At 53.9% G+C, this 18,124-nt stretch overlaps 1 protein-coding gene across 1 annotated transcript; it reads right to left on the minus strand.

Annotated features, from left to right (window-relative positions):
* Positions 1 to 7,157: 7,157 nt before the first annotated feature.
* On the minus strand, positions 7,158 to 17,516 carry IFITM10 (interferon induced transmembrane protein 10; the record flags this gene model as incomplete). Its single annotated transcript, XM_084207228.1, has 3 exons — positions 7,158 to 7,617; positions 16,002 to 16,416; positions 17,407 to 17,516. The coding sequence occupies 3 exons, from the start codon at positions 17,514 to 17,516 to the stop codon at positions 7,468 to 7,470; spliced, it is 675 nt and encodes a 224-aa protein (XP_084063354.1). The 3' UTR covers positions 7,158 to 7,467.
* Positions 17,517 to 18,124: the final 608 nt, after the last annotated feature.

The following is an 18,124-nucleotide window of genomic DNA, read 5'->3' on the forward strand; positions in this document are numbered from 1 at the left end:
TGCAAAACCTCACCTGCCTCCCAAAGCTGGGCGCTAACCCTATTTAGATCCCAGTCCCGCTCAACCTGATATTCTGGCGTTTGGGTGCGGACCCACGGCTGCATGGAAGAGGGCAGCCAGCCCGAGTGAGGGCAGCGCTGCGAGCACACCTGGTCAGCTCTGGATGGCTCGGGTCATCCCTATTACCCCTATTTTCCCCAGGGGAAATTAAGCTGTGAGAGCCAGGGCAATGCTGTAATGGTCAGGCAGGCAGAACAAAGCAGCCTCGTCTCTAAGCTCCATCTACCAGATGTGAATCTATTGTCTCAGCCCCAGGGCCATCACACCCCCCTCTCCGTCACAGCCATCACGAGCTGAGCAAAAATTACACAGCAAGTTGCTTATGGCTGGAGGAAAGCACTCTGTTTCAGGTAAAGCACTTAAAAAATAATTCACCCCACTCGGGTTTTTCCTCTCTCCCAGATTTCAGGCACATCCAAAGACGGATTGCATCCCAGCTACGTGTTTCAAATGGAAGTTATGCTTGTACACGTAACAGTTCTTGCTAAAACGTTTTCCAGGCCCCCTAATTGCCGTGGCAGGCCAAGTGCAGAAGAGTGCAGCAGAGCCTTCTGCATGCATCCTGCAGGGATGGAACCTGATCACGAAGGAAACTAAAACCAGGAAAAAGGAATTGGTGCCAAACCAACTTTCTTATCCATCAAAAAGGAGAGACTTTTGTCAACTTGCAATTTCTTAAAATGGCCAAATAATATTTTTTTTAACCTAGCCTAATTATTTAGATGCAGTTGCTTGCACCACTGGCTGAGCCAGTATCCTATCGCCCTCGCTTAGCAGGGCTGGCTGTGGCACAAGACACTGCATTCCCATTGCACGGGATTTTGGCACCTCAAAACTGTGTTGATAGCTGAGGCCAGAGTCAACCCTGGAGCTGGCATGGCTCTGCTTCTTCCAGGCTTGTTTGATTCCACCACGTGCTTGCCTGTCACCCTTGCTGTGGCATCCTGGAGTGGGGCAGAGTGGGGTGCTGGAGGAAGGGGCTTGTCAGGCTTTGTATTGCCTTGTTCTGTTCTGTAAAAAATTGTATTGACTGTAGTGAACTCCACACCAACTTTGAGAAGGGCATCACTCCCTTCTTTGGTGCCTGCCCACGTTCTCCCCAGCTCTCCCACCCCGTGGCTGGGATGGACACACAGATCTCTGTGCACACCACCTTCTTCCTGCAAAGCCCAAAATGGTGTCACTCAGTGAAGAGAGCTGACATGCTTGAGCAGGCAAAAGACACTTACAGCATCACCAGGCAGGTGTGTTTCTCACACAGGGGCTGCCCTGGATCTGTCTCCATTTTGCTGATAGGAGTATCTGCCTGTGTGCAGCATGGCTCAGCCCTCGCAGCATGCAGGGCTGTGCGTGCACGGCGCAGGAGCAGCTCCTGTGCAATTAATCGCAGAAGGAGCAGGCTGGAGGGCTGCGTGCTGTGCCATTCAGCTCAGCACATGCTGCAGAAGCATTCATTCTGTAGCTCTGACTGTGCCACAAGGCACTGCTGCCAAAGGAGAAAAGGAAAAGTAAATCATCATACATTGAATAAAGTCCCTCTGATTCCCTCTGGCCTGGACATACTGGAGGAAAGCTGGGCAGGAACATGGAGATGTGCCAAACACGAGGCATGGCTGCTGTATGGGTCAAAGTCAGGGGATGGGAGGGGTGGAGGAGCAGGACCTTTGCACTGACATGAGGCTATCGCAACAGAGGAGCTGTGGCTGGCAGCAGCAGCCAAGCTGCACAGAGGCTAGAAGCGTTCCTGCTCCTTTGCCCCTACTGCTGAAATGCAGTGCCATGTTAGCCCACATTAAGACTTGCCATGGGTAGCGAGGGTAGGTGAGGGGCTTAGATGTGCTTAGAAGTTGTCTGGGGTCATATTCACTTCTTTGAAGGCAGAGGGGAAAGGACAAGAGAGAGGATATGTATAGGGGAATGGGAGAGAAACCAAATGATTTCATTTTAATATATTGAAGTCTTAAAAAATAATCACTGCCCAGTGCTCTGGGACAAGGCATAGTCTTTCTTCTTTGTGAGTTGGAGATGGGAAAAACATTACTCTGGGCCAGAAGGCAGCATGGAGCTAGGCTCCATGCAAGGGTCTCTCAGGTCCAGACCCTTTCTCTGTACCCTTGTGCTGGTTTTTCTTAGGCTGCTCACCAGTTGCTAGGGTTTTTTTTTGTTTTGCTTCAATCATTTTCACTGATGAGAGCATCTGCTGCCATCTGTGCCTCCCCCTCCTCCCCCCAGCAGGGCTGCGCACTGCCGTGGTCTGCCTGCAGAGCCAGGCGCTCTTCAGTGTCCAACCTGCACACGGATGAGGGGATGGAGAGAAGGGAAGAGGCATCTCCCTCAGTGTCCAGCTCTCCCCCAGTGTTTGCCAACCGTAGCTGGGCCCTTCTGCAATTGTACCCATCACAGGACACCCACAGTGCCAAGGTCCCAGAACTTGGTGGCTCTGAGTAAGGCTGCAGTTCTGCCTTTGAGAAGCCATCAGACAGTGTTGGAAGGGAAAACAGGGATGAAAGGTGTTGGTAAGGTCACCCAGGACATCAGCACATGGCTGGGAAGGGAGGTGAGAGTTGCTACTTGCTGGCATCGTGACTCTGCCTCCTGGCCCATGGAGTACCTGGGAAGCAGGGCTGTGATGCTACAGCATAGTCAGCTTTGCTGGAGGATTACACACCCCAGAGCAGAATAGAGGTTGCCATTTGCATCTCTCTCTGCCAGTTAATTTGGATATCCAGGCTGATGGCTTCTCCAGGCCTGACTCACCATGCTCTGCCTGGCAGCTCATCCCAGGCAGGGGAACTGGCGGATGTCGACACTGGCCTGGGAGGTCCTTGCCTGAATGAGCTCCATCTCATGTTTATTACTGTCAGCGCATAGATAAAGGAGAACTGTGTAGTCGTGTTTACCAGCCAAACCTAAAACAGTTCACCCCAGCTAGGACTCGATGGGCTACTGTCTGCAAACTCTGTTGGTGGCACTTGTGCAAAGGAGGCATCCCCGAGCCCGGCGTGGCAGTGGGGGCAGAGGCTCGGCCGGGCACTGAGACTTGCGTAAGCACGGCAAGGTTTGCTCACGCACTGCCTGGCTCCCAGCCACCTTTCCCTGCCAGCGTGGAGGGTAAATGTGCCCCGCTGCCCGGGCCTTACACACACACCTCCCGGCTGGCACGGAGGGGCACGTCCCTGCGGAGGGATGGGGACCCGTTCCTGGCTGGTTTTAGGAGGCACCCTCACTTCACAGCTTCTTCCTCCACAAGCCAGCGCTTGCCCGGTGCTGGGGCTGTTGGCGGGGGTCCCGGAGAAGCGTGGATGGACCTGTGCTCCTTGCTAGGGGCGAGGCGCTCCAGCTGCCGGCTCCCGGAGGCCGCGGCGATGGGCGGTGCGCTGCCGGCTGCGTGCAGCGGTGAGAGAGAGCCCTCTGCCTGTCTGCCGCAGCCCGGCAGCTCCAGCGGGCTCCGACATCCCGCTCCCTGCCTCCGGGACCTCCTTCTGGCTGCTGGCACTGCCCTCAGGGTCCCCCCCGCAGCCTTTTCATCGCGGGGCTGAACGAGCCCCGTCCCGAAGCATCTCCTCTCCGGACGAGGGTGACCCTCACCAGCCTCGGTGGCCTTTCCCCAGGCTCACCCCGAACGCCTTTCAGCTACCAGAGACACAAAATCGGCGCAGGTGTTTTAGGCACAATTGCACGATGTCGCCTGACAGGGAACAATCGCTCCCCCCGAGCTAAACAAAAACCAAAAAGCAATCCTCAGCAAGCTGTCAAGCTCAGTTTCCCGAAGGAATACAATTAAATCTTTAAATGGCAACGTGACCGTCAGTTCTTCCCCATCTCAAAAGATGCTTCTCAAGCTGCGTTCGGCTGTTCCTCTCTTCCACCCCCTCCTCACAGTTTTCCTTCCCGCCGCGGAGTGCAACAGAGGCTGCGGCTTCGCAGCCAAAAAAAAGTGCGATTTGGAGAGCGCGGCGCGACGTTGTGAGTGGCAGAAGTGAAAAGGCAGAGAAGCAACTCCTGAAAGCCTGCCTTCTGCCGCGGCGGGTGTCAGCCTTGGCAAAACCTGAACTTCCAGAATTTTCTTGCAAAATTAAAAGAAAAAAAAAAAGGCAATTAGAGGACCTGTCGGATTTGGCTGCTGCTTTTCTTTCCCTTGTTCTCTCAAAATTAAAAAAGTTCTTTCTTCCACTTAACAGCACAGTTGGTGCAATCTGGGATGTACTTGCTTGACAGTATATGGGGATGTAGTTTTGCTGTCTCAATTTGGGGTTCCCTGACACTGACAGGGTGAGAAATGCATGCCGAATACCTTGATGGTGCTTCACTTGGAAGACCCATGCATGAATAATTTTTTTTTCTCTCCCCAAAAAGATTGGAAATCTATGGGCCCTCCTTATTTCCCCCAATTTGGAGGTGCTTTCCTTCTGCTGTGGGTTTGGAGGGGCTCTATTAAAGGGGAGACACTAAGAGAGAGGAAGGGTAAGCACAGGAGTTTTGCTGCCCCACAGCCCAGAGCTGCAGGTGGAGCCGAGGCGAGGGCCGTGGTGGATGGAGCTGAGCATGATGCTGAGCATCCTTCTTGCTACCCTGTTCTTGTCCATGGTGGGTCTGGGTAGACCTCCAAGCTGCTGCAGCAATTTCAGCTCCTAACAAACAATAAATATGATGGCTACTAATAGTAACCCTCTCTCTCCATCCCCAGTGGGTTATAGATGCAAAAAATGCTGCTGAGTCAGTTCAATATTCCCCCTGGTTCATTAAACCATCATCCATTTTCCTGCAGATAAGACAGTCCGTCAGGGGAAGGGATGATGATAACTCATTTGTCACACTTGTTAAATGTAGAAAAGGCTGGCTTTGGGTCACTTCCAGTTTTGTGTCAGCTCTGCCTTTATCTGAACAGCCCCATGCCTGCATGCCAAGCAGGGCAGCTCTCTCCTGTGTAGCACAGGAGATGGGGACCGTGGCATTGTCCCTGCAAGATTTCCTAGAGCTGGGGGTGGTCTCTGAGTGTAAAGGCACTTGCAATGTGGCTGACATGAGTCCCAGCTCATAGAAAGGAATGCACTCATTATTGCAAGAGATGCCACTGGTCCCACAGGGATCTAAACCTGCAACTTGGAACCCCTGGCACTACACACAGGGTGACCCTGTCTGAGTTAGCCCCCTAGCCCACCCAGCTGTGCTTGTGTTTGAGCTCAAAAGCTTGAGAAGTGTGATGGGGAAGGGTACCAGGCCAAGGCCTCAGACACAGCCAGTGTGAGCTTGGTGCAGGTACAGGGGGAGGGAAAAAGGGATACAACTTCATCTCTGTGCCTCTCCTTATCTCGGAGGATCCTGGGATGACTGGTCTGGGTCTTGCCTAAGGTAGCACTGTCCCAGTGGATATAATTTGCCAGTTGAGGGTGGCTGCAATGCGAGTCATTTTGGCTGTACCCTCTTTGGGGGCATTGCCATCGTGACAGGCCACCTCCTTCCTCAGCCTGGGACGAGGACTTGCTACAGCCCCTACATATGTTAGGATGGAAATGGCTACGGCCATGACCCCTCAGATCTTGCTTCAGGGAAGGGAGCAAGAAGTAACCAAGAGAGGCTGGGAAGAGTATTGACCTCTGAATGAGTGATCATAGAGCTGTTCATGGCTGAGATACTTGCAGGGCATCATACACTGCACTGCCAGATGAAACTTTGTTGCAAAACAGACCCCTGATCTGGTCTGGTGTGGTGTGGAAATGCTCTCCAGTGAGTGGGGGCACGGAGGACTGCTGGTCTTTCTGCCCATAGCTCCCCTGATAAATGAAGCCTGCGACAGGATGAAGGTGGGGAGACCTGGGCAGGAAGGAGTGACATCTCATGATGCTTTCAGGGAAGCATCTTCATGATCTGTCCCCACATCTCACTATGGCACATCCTTCACTAAGCACAGCTCAGAGACAGCCTGCTGATTAAATCATGCATTCAGCAGATGATGAAGTGTCCCATGACAGCCTGTCTGCATTCCCCATCTCTTGCTTCACTCTGCTTTCAGGGTGGGTGAAAAGGTGTATCCTGATGCCTTCTCCCAGCTCCATGGCTGGTCTGCAGTGATTGGTGCCCCTTGGCATGAGGTCATCTTACAGCTGGAAAAAGATGAGGCAGCTGTGGCATGTGAGATGAGATGAAGGGTCAGAGGGGCTGATAGGCTGTATTTTAGTCCTGATCTTGTCATTCATTTATGGGTGTTTTCAAGTCAGGGTGTGTAGATTTGCAGCATGACAGGCAGCTGCAGGCAGCTATTGGGCAGGGCTGTGAGCTCCTGCCTGTTTCAGTGGCAAACGCATGTCATCTCCGAAATCTGCCTCTTCATAATGACCCCAGGAAGTGCTGCAGTAGCAGCAGGTTCAGACTGCGGTGATTTATTTCCCTCTTCATCGCTGGTCCTAGCAGGGGAGGGGGCCCTGCCCGCTGGGCTGCCTTTGCCTGCTTACCATAGATCTTCCAGCAAGGAGTCACTGAGGTCCCTGCTCTTAAATCTGGGTCTGCGCTCTCCTTCATGGCTGCGTGCGGCCCCGACCTGCAGCAGCATCACTCGCTCCTCCTTTAAATCTCTCCCAGCAGCTGCTGGGGACATAAGCATTTTCTCTTGTCAGCCCATAGAGACCGGGACACCAGCCCTGCTAAGGAAGGAATTAACCCAGCAGCATCACATATCAGAGGTATCTTTTTATTGACTGTTTACAGAAATACAGTAGCACTCCGATTAGGTGGCTTAGGTGAGTTCTCCAGAAGGTGCCTTCCTTCTCAGCTCTGCTGGGAGATCCCAAGGAGAAACCTGCCCTTTAAAACTTTGGGGTTTCTCTGGAGGCTTTGGGGCTCCCCAGCATAAATTCCTAACACCTTCAGCTCTCCAGGGGTTGGGAGTTGTTTGAACCAGTGGATGAAATTCAAGAGAGAAAAAAAAGGAAAAGAAACCCCCACAAGCTGGGGGTGGTGGGGCGGTCTGAACACACCTGATATGTTGCAAGCCAGCCCTGCCATGATCCCCATCCATCACTGTATGTGTCTCAGCTCCACAGGACCCCAATGCTTCCTAGAGCTCAGCTGTCTGCCACTAAGCGTGCATAGCTCTGGGCTTCGCACGCTCTTTTCACACAGCTTCTTGGCCATAAAACAAATATTTCTTGGTCTGTTTTTCTTCCTGTACATGTGTAAGAGTGAGACTCTTTCCTTCTGCTGTTCACATACCATTTCAGGGCAAGAAAGGTATGCTCAGCTGGGCTGATAAACTAATTTAACATTTATTTATGTATTTAATTGACTTTTTTTTTTTTTTTTGCAATCAAGGTGTAGTGGTTGGCTTGTTTTGTGTGTCCTTGCTACAAGAAACTGCAGACACTTCTGGCATAGAGGCATTTTGGCGGCAGCAGCTGCTGTTGGCCTCACTCAGTAGTCAGTGAGAGGGTATCGCAGGAAGATGAAGATAAGGATGATACAGAAGGTGGCAAGGGCTGAGCTGGTGATGTTAAAAAGCCGGGCTGTCTTGGCATCTTCAACTGCTCCATTTAAGTCATTGAGGAGTTTCTTATCCCGGACCTGAGACAAAAAGATAATTAAATAAAGTAATTGCAACACGCATGAAAGACATGACTTGTTTCAAGCAACAGCCACAAAACCCAGTGTACCTGTATGTGGTTACCTGTACAGGTGCACTGTGAGGGCTGGGCTGGGCCTCTGTGTTTGAGCACTTGGGATGCCATAAAACACCCCAAGGTGAGGTTTGCACCCGTCTCTGCTATGGGTTGTGAAGCCAAGCACTGTAATCCTTGTGGGCTGGAAATTCTTGGAAGCAGAGAAGACCTGAAAGAGTCACCCACTGCTGTTACCAACCAGGCAAACCAGAGCCCCACGGTCCCCAGAGTGGGGCAGCGTCATTTGGAGCCTGAAGGTGCACAAAGGAACTGGGATGCCATTGTACACACCCCGGGCACACAGGCACTAAAGCACACTTCCCACCGTGTCACAGCGCCCTGGCCCTGCAGTGTGGGTTGGGCCCACCCCCACAAGGGAGAAGGCTGCAGGTCTGGTGTGCATCCCTGTGCCTCCATCTGCACTGAGGGGCCGAGCGGGTGAAAGCTGGCACGGCATCCTACTGCAGCTCCAGGGCTGTGCACGAGCCTCCAGCATATTAAGTAGTCCTGGGTTAATGAGTTCCCTTCCTTTTGCAGGTCTTATGCGGATTGTGTAGCATCTCTGCCACAAGCAGTTTTCCATTCTGACAGCACAGTCGGCTCCCTTCATTATCCCGCAGGCTTTATGGGACTTTATGGGCTTTCCTTGGGACAGCTCTGCAGTGGGCGATGATTGTGCATGTCCGTGTCACTGGCCTGTCCCCACCTCTTCCAGGCTGCCGGGCAGTGCACGGCACTGCCAGCAACAATGCTACTAGCGGGCATTGCCGATGCACTAGCGACAGCATTACCAGGCAGCAGATGGCACTGCAAGGCAGCAGATGACACTGCCAGGCAGCAATGGCACTGCCAGGCAGCATGTGGCATTACCAGGCAGTGGATGGCACTGCCAGGCAGCAGAAGGCATAGCCGGGCAGCACATGGCACTGTAAGGAAATGATGGCATTGCACGGCAGCAGATGGCACAGCCAGGCAATGATGCTACGAGCAGGCAGAGATGGCACTACGAGGCAGTGATGGCACAGCCAGGCAGCTGATGGCACTGTCCACCAGCAGCAGCTCTGCAGTTGGAACCCAGCAGAGGAGAGGTCAGACTCCACTGCTTCCTAGCAGAAATATGTTCCTGTCGCCAGGTTTCCCCTTCAGCCAGTACTCAGCAGACTCAGGCAGCTGGAGCCACAAGGATGAACAAAAGGACCTGGACAAAAGGACCAGGACACTTGACCCCTCATCCATCTCCCATATCCAAGCAGGGTACCCAGGGTGTGGCAGGGCCTGCCCCACTGCCCTCTCAGGGGTGGGGGTTGTGGGGACTGGGGCTGCGAGCCCTTGGCCTGCCCTGCTGCCAGCAGTGAGAGCCCTGCTGGACACTGCTGGCTGGACACCAGATGTGGGTGGTAAGCTGCACCAGAGTCAGACCGAGGAATATTAAAAAGCTTATATCGATTAGGAGCTTTCCAAAAAGACACTGCAACAGATTCAGACCACATCTTACAGACTTTTCTCTCTGCCTCCTGCAGTGCTTACCTGCAGGGCTGTCCTGAAAGCCTTCTGCTGGATGTAGGGAAGGGCTGCTGCACCCCCTGTTCTCACTGACCTGTGCTGGTTCACAGGTCCTCCAAAACTGCATTTCAGACCCTCAAGCAACATTCTTCCTCTCCATGACACCACTGAGGACCTCTCTGCACAAGCAACCCATGATCTGTACTGTGGGTAGGGAAGCTGCTGTTGGCATGAGACCCACAAGATCTGGTGCTCGCAGGCACATAGGCAAGAATGAACCTATTTTTCATACTTGTATTAAATCAAACTGTGCCATGTCCTCAGCTTCTGATGTGCCCTGCTAGTTGGAGCCTGGAGCTTGAGCTGGGGCCATGGCCCTGCTGTGGAGTGCTCAGCTCAACATCCTTCTGGGATTGGGAAGAGGGACAGTCACAAACTGCATGTCTCTTTGGGGCACACTTGGCTGGAGCTCTCAGCAGAGGAGATGATCTCTGGGAACACATCAAGCCGGCAGCTTGGGAGCCCACATGCCTTTCTGTGTCAGCTGAATGTCCAGGATGACTCACATTTGAAATTATTCAGTAAGTTTAACATCCTCCCAAAAATCCCTGGGCTCAGCAGCACCAGACATTTGGCACCTCCTCACACACTGGTGAGAAGCCCCAGAGGTGCTGGATTCAGGCCAGAAATCCCGCTTGCTGCTCCCAGAAGACTCTTTGAAGCTCTCACACACTTTCCTCTTCCCAGCGGTGGGTCTGCCTCAGGCAAAACCGACATGGAGCACATGCCTTTTGCCCCTTCCTGCACTGTAACCTGGCGCTCTCTGCCGCAGGCAAGCTGGCGTTTGCTGTCAGACAGAGCTTTCTCCAGCAGACCGGCACGGCCGGCACACCGAGCTCTGCAACCCTCCTGCAGCCACTTTACCTTTGTGAGTCCAGTTCCTCTTGGCCCTAGGAGCTGTCTCCTACTCCTCACCTCCAGTTCCTCCTCTCCCTGGGGCGTCCTACAACCCTAATTTCCACTCTCAGCCTTCTGCAGTGCTCCCAGCAGCCTCTCCCAGCAGCATCCCCACCTGGCACCAGCTCACACTCGTGACTGGTGCTTTAGCCCTTTCCCACGACACACTTCAGCAGAACCTCTCCTTGACTTTCCCATGGCTCTCCCTTTGGCCCTGCTCCTGTCATGCTGCTGCTGCTGTGCTGAGGGGTGCCTGAGGCTGCCCTCTCCCCAGTGACACCATTTCCCCATAGTTCCTTTTTTTTATCCCTTCTATCTCTTCTTTTTCCTGTTGAGTCCAAACAGTGGCTGCCTTTGACTCCTACCAAAGGGCACCCAGCTGCCTCCTCTCCCTGCACCTCCAGCTGGTTCCACCCACACACTCCTGCTAACCCCTGTGGCTTCAGCGGTCACCCTCATGAAAATCATCCCTGATTGCCCATAATCATTTACATTGAAGTGGAGCCTCTAAGCACCAGACAAGTGCAAGGGCCCCCACGGCATAAAAGTGCAATGAAAAGGAGTTTCTCCTTACACACCACTCACAGTTCCAGCCTCCCACATCTCTGCAGGGCAGCCTTGCCTCCTCCTGCATGGCTTTGCACCCCCAGATGCTTCCAGATGTCTCTCTTTAATATCCTGCTGTGGCAACCAAGCCAGGCTTTGGAGGAGCTCTCCTGGAGAGCAGATAAATGTTTCAGCTCCTTCCCTGTTTTGTCCTTAAGGAGATGCTGGTGTCTTTCTTATAGCCCAGCTTCAGCTTTTCCTATTTTCATGCTCCTGTGGCCATCATCATCATAATGTGCTGGCAGCTGGTGCACGAGCTTCTGGGAGCCCTGGAAGCTGATTCTTTCCATAGCCAGAGAGATGAAGCATAGTGAGGGACAGGTCCTCAAGGTCACAAGGCTGAACCCCCACCCAGACCAAGGTGTGGTGTTTTCTTAGCCACAGGCTCTTCTCATCATCCCTTTGACCCTACTCACCTTGCCTAAAACTAGATGGGGACTTTTGGCCCTGCTTTGCACTGAGATGACTGGAGTGTGAGGACAATTACATCTGCTGACTGGAGTTTCCCTGGGCACCTCCAAGCACTATGTGGCGGCATCTTTGGAAATCCCCCCGTGGACAAGGCAGAGCTCACCCCTGATCCGGGCTGGGAACTTACACAATTTCTTTCTTCTTCCATGCCTATCCTTATGTGAAACACAGCCAGCTTTTGTGCTCTAACATGGAAACCTTCCTCCTCTCCTTTCCCACCAACAAAAGGTGGCCTTTCCATCCATCCATCCATCCATCCATCCATCCATCCATCCATCCATCCATCCATCCATCCATCCCTATTTGCCTGTCACCTCCCTGCTGCTCACCTTGTTTTCCAATATCTCCATCTCACTGTGTCCTCCCACACCTCCAGCGTGTCAGTGCCCAAGGGTTCTTTCTCTCCTCCCTCTCCTCACCATCCTCTGCCCTTTGTTTCCTTGGGGTTTTACATTCTGTTTCCTCTCCAAGTGCTCCCCTTGGCTCCTACCACCCCCAGCAGTCACTTCCCCTCTCTCAGCCCCTCTCATTTTTGGGAGCAGCAAACTTGCTGCTCTAGTAAAAAGTGCTGCCTCAGCTTGCAGAAGGAGACAAATGGTTTGTTGATAACGAGTCTAATGAGGCTGTTTTTAAGGCAGCCTGGAAGTCCACAGCTGGTTGTCAGTAAACCCATTTTCTATTCAGAGCTCCATGTCCCTGCACAGAAGGAGCTCTGGAGGCGATCCTTGGATTTATTTGCTCTGTGAATTGCTCAAGAGCTCTCCAGCCCACGTGCCTCCACCACACCGGCACTGGCATCACGGGACCATCACCCCTGCATTTCACCCACGTCCATAAACCATTGCTCCCTCCCCAAAGCAGGATGAGAGCTTGCCTGAGAGGCTGGGTGCAGCAGCCTCTCAGGTTAATAAATAGCTGTGGATTTGTGCTGGTCTGTTTCCACTCAAAACAAGGAAGATCAACAAGTGGCAAGAGAGGAGGGCAAAAGTCGTGCCCACAGCTGTGTGCTAAGGGCTGGGCAGAAAGTGGGCAAGAGAGCTTGGCATATTTCCATGACCTCAAGGGGCAAGAAAACTCTGCAAGCAATGCTGTGAGGCTTAAAAAGCCAGCAAGACTGCTTGGCATCTTCTATCTCTATAGAGCCACAGCGAGGCATCCAAACTGCAGCTCATCTCAGATCCCAGCTCCTCTGATCTACTGCCTCATGGCACAATGGGTACACAGGACTTGGCTCACCCCAACAGTCTCCAGAGACGAAGCTCTGAACAACTGAAGTGAGATCTCCTGCCACCAGGCACTGATGCATCATTCATTACCACTTGGAGCTGAGAAAGGGGAAGGGAGGGAGCTGCTGAATATCAGACCACAACATTTGCTTCTGATCAAAATCAACTGAATCCACAGCATTGCTGTTGGAGTGATACTTTTATCTGTGCTGGGCTGGGGTTAGGGTTCCTTTAGGGTTTTTCTAACTTCCCTGGTCCTGCTGTTGATCTCTCCTCCCCCAGCGTCCAGCACACATGATTAGATGCAAGTGCCTTGCTTGCACTCTGGGAGGCTGACCTTGAGAAGCCTGACATGCTAGAAATGACCCCTGGAGGGATCCATGAGTGGTGTGACCCTGTTGTAGCCCAGGAAGCTGTGTCTGCTGAGGATCTGGCCTGCTATGGGGGTAAATAAAGATGAGGCATACTGCCGCACTCCTGGTCAGAGTATTTGGCTGTGACATCTGTCACACACAGAACCTGCTTTGTATGTCACAGTTTCTACCCTCACCTGAAAACGTGTTTCTTTCTTCACAAATTCTTTGGTGCTGGGGTGGGGGTTTTTGATATTTTTTAGTAAATGGTTATCACCATGAAATAGTATTTCCCTGCAGAAAGAAACCTAGAAGGCTGTAGCTAGCATGCAAAAGGCCAGGCAGACATGCCCGTTTTCCCAGAGGTGGCTGAAACCAATAAAATAGGGCATGAGGAAGGAGACAGCTTCACAGTAATATTCAAGTGTACCAAGGATATATCTGTCTTCCAGGGTGGGAATTATGCTATTGAAACCAGAGGAAATGCTAGGGTGTGCTAAGATATATACTGAAACATCTCATGGACCTGGGTCACCAAGGAGATACTGCTTTATTAACAGCATGAATCTGTCAGAAGCAGATGACCTTTATGACAGGGAATTGAAAATGCTATTTCTGATAATGAAAACGATAATTCCTGAAGTTGCTAGATGTTTCAGTTATTTAAAGGAAGTGTAAAAGCTATAACCCAGGAACCACTTAATGGTATCAGTGCACCGATGGCTCTTGAGGAAACCTGTGTTCCACTGGCTGAGGGCTCTGCTGTCAGGGGTCCCAGAAGAGGCTCAGGGAAAGGAAGGTGCAGCTTCATTCTTCTTCCTACTACCCCTTAGTCAGTCCCTTCAGAGCACAGACATCCTAGAAAGGCCAGACTTAAGTGCCTACTGCTCAAATGTCCTTACATTTAATGGCAGAGGAACAAGAGAAGTCTGTTTAAAGGGATATCTGTTCCCAGGGCATTTCTTGCTCCTGTTTTCTCTGAACTTCTGGGAAAAACATTATTGACAGTAAAAGAGAAGAAAAAATGTTTCTGGAGAAATAACCATAACACCCAGCCTGGCTAGGGTGTTGTGAAGATTCCTGCAGTAGCTGTGGGTAAGGAACACAGCTGCCTTTCTGAACATCCCAGTCTTCCCCAGGACAGACCTGCTACTGACCCAGCATCTGCATTGCCTCTCACCACCCACCCCAAGACCAGCTCATGAGAGCACTCAGCATCCCTTCAGCCACTTGCTAGCTCTGTCCTCTGCCTCTGAGGGACATCTTGTTTCTATTTTCCCCCTGCCACAGAGTCACAGCCACTGGGGAGCTCCAAAACCAGAACAGAGTTATTTCTACCCGCTCAGCGTTACCTCTGTTTGGGTACCGCGGTTACATCCCATCAGCTACCGCCTTCTCAGCCTGAAAGCCAAGGCTGGTTTTTGACAGCCATCTTCCTTTCTCCTTTCTCTGATTTGCAGCAAATTTGCCCATTTGCCTTCCCTCACCCCTGCCTCTTTTTTTCATGCTTGAGTTTGTGTCCCCTAGGTCTCTGCAGACAGATGCTGAGCCCATGCCTCTGTCCCAGTGCAAGGCCCCAGGTTACTTCTGGGCTTTGCCCTTCCTTCCATCCCGTGTCAAGGATAGTGAAGGGTCCAGCCTCTAAAAACTCTGTGGGTGGCAGACACTACTCTACCTTGTCACTGGGGGATGGGTCAGCCCTGTTCTCAGGCTGTCCTGCACTCATTGCTGCAGCAGCAAGGAACCACGTACCCAGACACCCATGGTAGCCTCTTGCACGGGAAAGATGTCAATTGTTAAAGGCAAATACAGACAAGGAAAGGCTTAAAAAAACAAGGAGGAAGCCAGATTTTTCTTTCTTCCCTTGCTGGATCAAGGTGCAGGGGGTGTTTAGGGACTTATCCCCCCACTCATACTAGCCTGCCTCTGACTGGATTTGCCCTTTGCTTGTGGTGATGCTTCATCCCAGGATGATTTAAGTTATTAAGTGCCTCACCCAGGCAGCAGCAGAGCCTCCTGCACAGGCAATGGATGAGAGCTCACCTCCCATCTTGGGGAATGAGAAACTGAGGCAGGCACCACCAGGCCAGTGCTCAGTGAGCCCGAGACAGGGGGCTGCAGACTTTTCTCTGAGCCTTTCTGATGAGCCTGACAGTGTTAGGAGCAGCCTCCTTGCAGTGCTGGGTGCTCACAGTCCAGCTCACAGGAGCTGTATGAGGTTAATTGATCTGCTTCTGTGACGAAGCCTGTCTGCACCCTGGCCTTCCTCTAAATGCTGCCTGCCAAAACAAATCAGCCAGCTCCTCTCCGGGCCACCCAGCCGCCCCAGGCTCTCTGCACATCCATTCAGTTAGTTTTGCATCTGGCAGGCAGGGAAGGGGAGGGCAGCCCAGGCCCCTCTCTCCTGGCAGCTGCCAAGGTGCTGCCTGTTTGCCAGGCACCATCCCTGCCGGGCTGCTCTCCCCTGCAGCTATCAGGAATAATAACCTGGTCCCATTCCCATCATGGGCTGTGCTCCACGCCATCACCCTCTCCATCAACACAGCTGTCTGTCCCCCCAGCCCAACACTGTGAGAAGCCCCCTGCACTCTCTTCCACCTTCTCGCCATTCCCATGATGCTGGCAGGTCTCCAGGCCTTGCTTTGGGATTTATAGAGCTTGGGGTAGGGGAAGATGGCCATGAGCTCTGGTGTTTTAATTACGGAGAGGGCAAGAAAGAAACAGGCAGGATTGCCCTGCACTTTGTAAGCTTCTTACCCCCTGCAACTTGCCAGCTGATGGCTGATCCTGGCTGGCTGCTTCTTACTGTGCCTGCCTGACCATCCAATGCTGCTGGGTCCTATCCTGACGATCTTTAACAGCCAGGATCCCAAATAAAGGACCTAGTGCCGGCGTGCCTGCAGGTGCAGCGTGAGCCAAAGCAGCCCTGTGTTGCCTGCCTGTCACCCTGCACCGCGGTACAGAGGAGCCTCTGAGGGTACTTGGAGCAAGTGAAAGCACCTCTTCCCCACCTGAAGTAACATCTCTGGCCCCTCAGCTCTTCCAATCCCCATCGCCATTGTCTGCAGTCTCTCCTTTGGGTGGCAAAGTGGGGTTTCACATCAGGCACAACCCCCGAACGCTTCCCCTCTGCCCGGTCACCCCGCACCCCGAGCCCCGCGCTCAGTACTCACTTTCAATGAATAGGCCAAGGCGATGAAGCCGAGGCAGCAGAAGTTGAGGTATACAAAGTTGAAGATGGACCAGAGATAGTAGTCGTTCACCTCGGTGGTGTCGGGGTAGATTTCGATGACGGTGGTGGGGTTGGTCATCGTCTTCTTCTCCACCGAGTGCTTGCACGGGACCGCCGGCCGCAGACTGTCCCCTTTGCAGCTCTTGCTCTCCATGAGATAAACGGCAGAAGAAGGAGACAGGACGGGCGAAGCTTGCCGGAGAGCTGGGGGCTTGGCGATGCAGGCGAAGCAGCCCTGCGGGGGGCCTTGCGGGGGTCTCGGGGTCCAGGCCACCCCCTCAAAGGGGCATGGCGGGCCCAAGGGGGGGTCCTGTGTCCTCTCCGTGGTGGCTGCCGCGGCGTCACCGCGCTCTGCCCTGGCAAAGCGAAAAGCCCCCCCGTGAAAAATGGGGGTGAGGGGACGGAAAGGCCGGGGGCAGGAGGAAAAGAGAAAGGGGGGAAGGAGCAGAGAAGGGGAGACGTGGGGGGGAAGGCAGGAGAGACAGAGAGGGACCGGGAGACCGAGGAGAGAGCGGGGAGAGGAGTGAGGGAGTGGGCAGAGGAGAGAGGGAGGAGAGTAGGGCAGGCAGGAGAGGGAGGAGGGAGCACCGCTACACCCGGGGACCACGACGCCGCCGCCTCGGCGCGGAGCTGCCGCCGGCCCCGGCCCCGCGGCGGGGGCAGAGGCGCGGGCAGGGCGGGCAGCATCCCTCCCCCCCTGCCACCGCCTCCCCCCGCCGCTGCCCGCTGGCCTGCGTGACCCGCCTTCCAGGCACCACTGGGGAAATCATCTTTTTTTAAAAAAGGAGACAAATAAAAGCAGAAAGAAACACTTGGGAGGCGCCGGGGGGCTGCGAGGGAGTTGCCAGCCGGCCGCGCTGCAGCCCCCAGCAGCCCTCCCCGCCCGCCTGTCTGTCGGTCTGTCGGGGCCTTCTCCTTTCTGTCCCATGCCGGGATGGGAGTCGGTGGCTCGGCTGCGGGCGGAGCGGGTCTCCCGGTGCGGCAGAGCAGCCCGCCCCTCCGCCCTGCCTCCCTCCCTCCCTCCTTCCTTAGGGGGTGGGTATTTCGGGGGGATTTTTTTCCCGGAGTCCTAGTCTTTACGGTGATTCCATTTCCCGGTTCCTTCCACCTGCCAGCAGGTTTCCCATACCCCCCCTCCCTCCACCTTTTTTTTTTTTTTATAAGGGTATCGTGCCTGAGGAGGTGGAGGAAGAGGAGGAGGGGAAGAGGAGATGAAGACAGAGGATGGGGAAGGAGATATTAGAAGAAGTTCCCCTCCACCCTAGCTTTGCAAATAGTCCGCCTCTGGCTGCCCGTCCATCCATCGGTCTCCTCCGAAGGCATCAGGAGGAGCGAGGGATACTCACAAGGAGGGATGCGGGGAGTCGCTGCATATCCGGCTCAGCACTGCCTCCGGCTCGGCTTCCTCGGCGCTGGAGTTGAAGGAGGAGGGGAGGGCGGGGAGAGGGGCACCCATGGACTAGGGATGGGCAGGGAGGGAGTTAGGGGATGGGAAGGTCAACCTGCAGCCCCCCGTCTCCCCCCGAACATGCTTCACGCAGGAGAGCTCCTCTGTGTCTCAGCCCTTCTCCTTGTGTCCCCCCCACTGGGACGTCACCTCCTGCTTGGAGCATCCTGGTAGCGCCCCGCTGGAGAAGGGCACCTCCTGGGCCCCGGCCGAGCGGCTTTCCCCAGGGGATGCTCGGCCCTGCTCTCCCCAGTGTCATCCACAGAGGCATTTGCAGCGGGGACTCGCTGCAGCCTTGTTTGCGGGTTCACCACTATGGACCTGGGTGAAAAACTAAAATAAGTGTGGCAGGAGTGCGTGGGGACGAGCGGAATTAACAAGGGGAGGTGGTGGTGATGCAATGCCGTAGGGAAAAACGGGCTCTGGTGGTGAGGGGATGAATGGAAAGGGGATAAATCCTGTGTGTGAGGTAATAGATCCTGCTGGCATGGAGCAAATCCCAGCGCAGGGAGGGGTGGGAGCAGTCCGACAGCAGGATGCACGGCATGTGGCTGCTTTGGGGGAGGAGGGTGGGGGTGTCACAAAGGCTGGTCAAGGGAGGATTTGGCTGTGCCCAG

The sequence above is a fragment of the Fringilla coelebs genome, assembly GCF_963513975.1.
Source record: "Fringilla coelebs genome assembly, chromosome: 6".
Taxonomy (NCBI): Eukaryota; Metazoa; Chordata; class Aves; order Passeriformes; family Fringillidae; genus Fringilla; species Fringilla coelebs.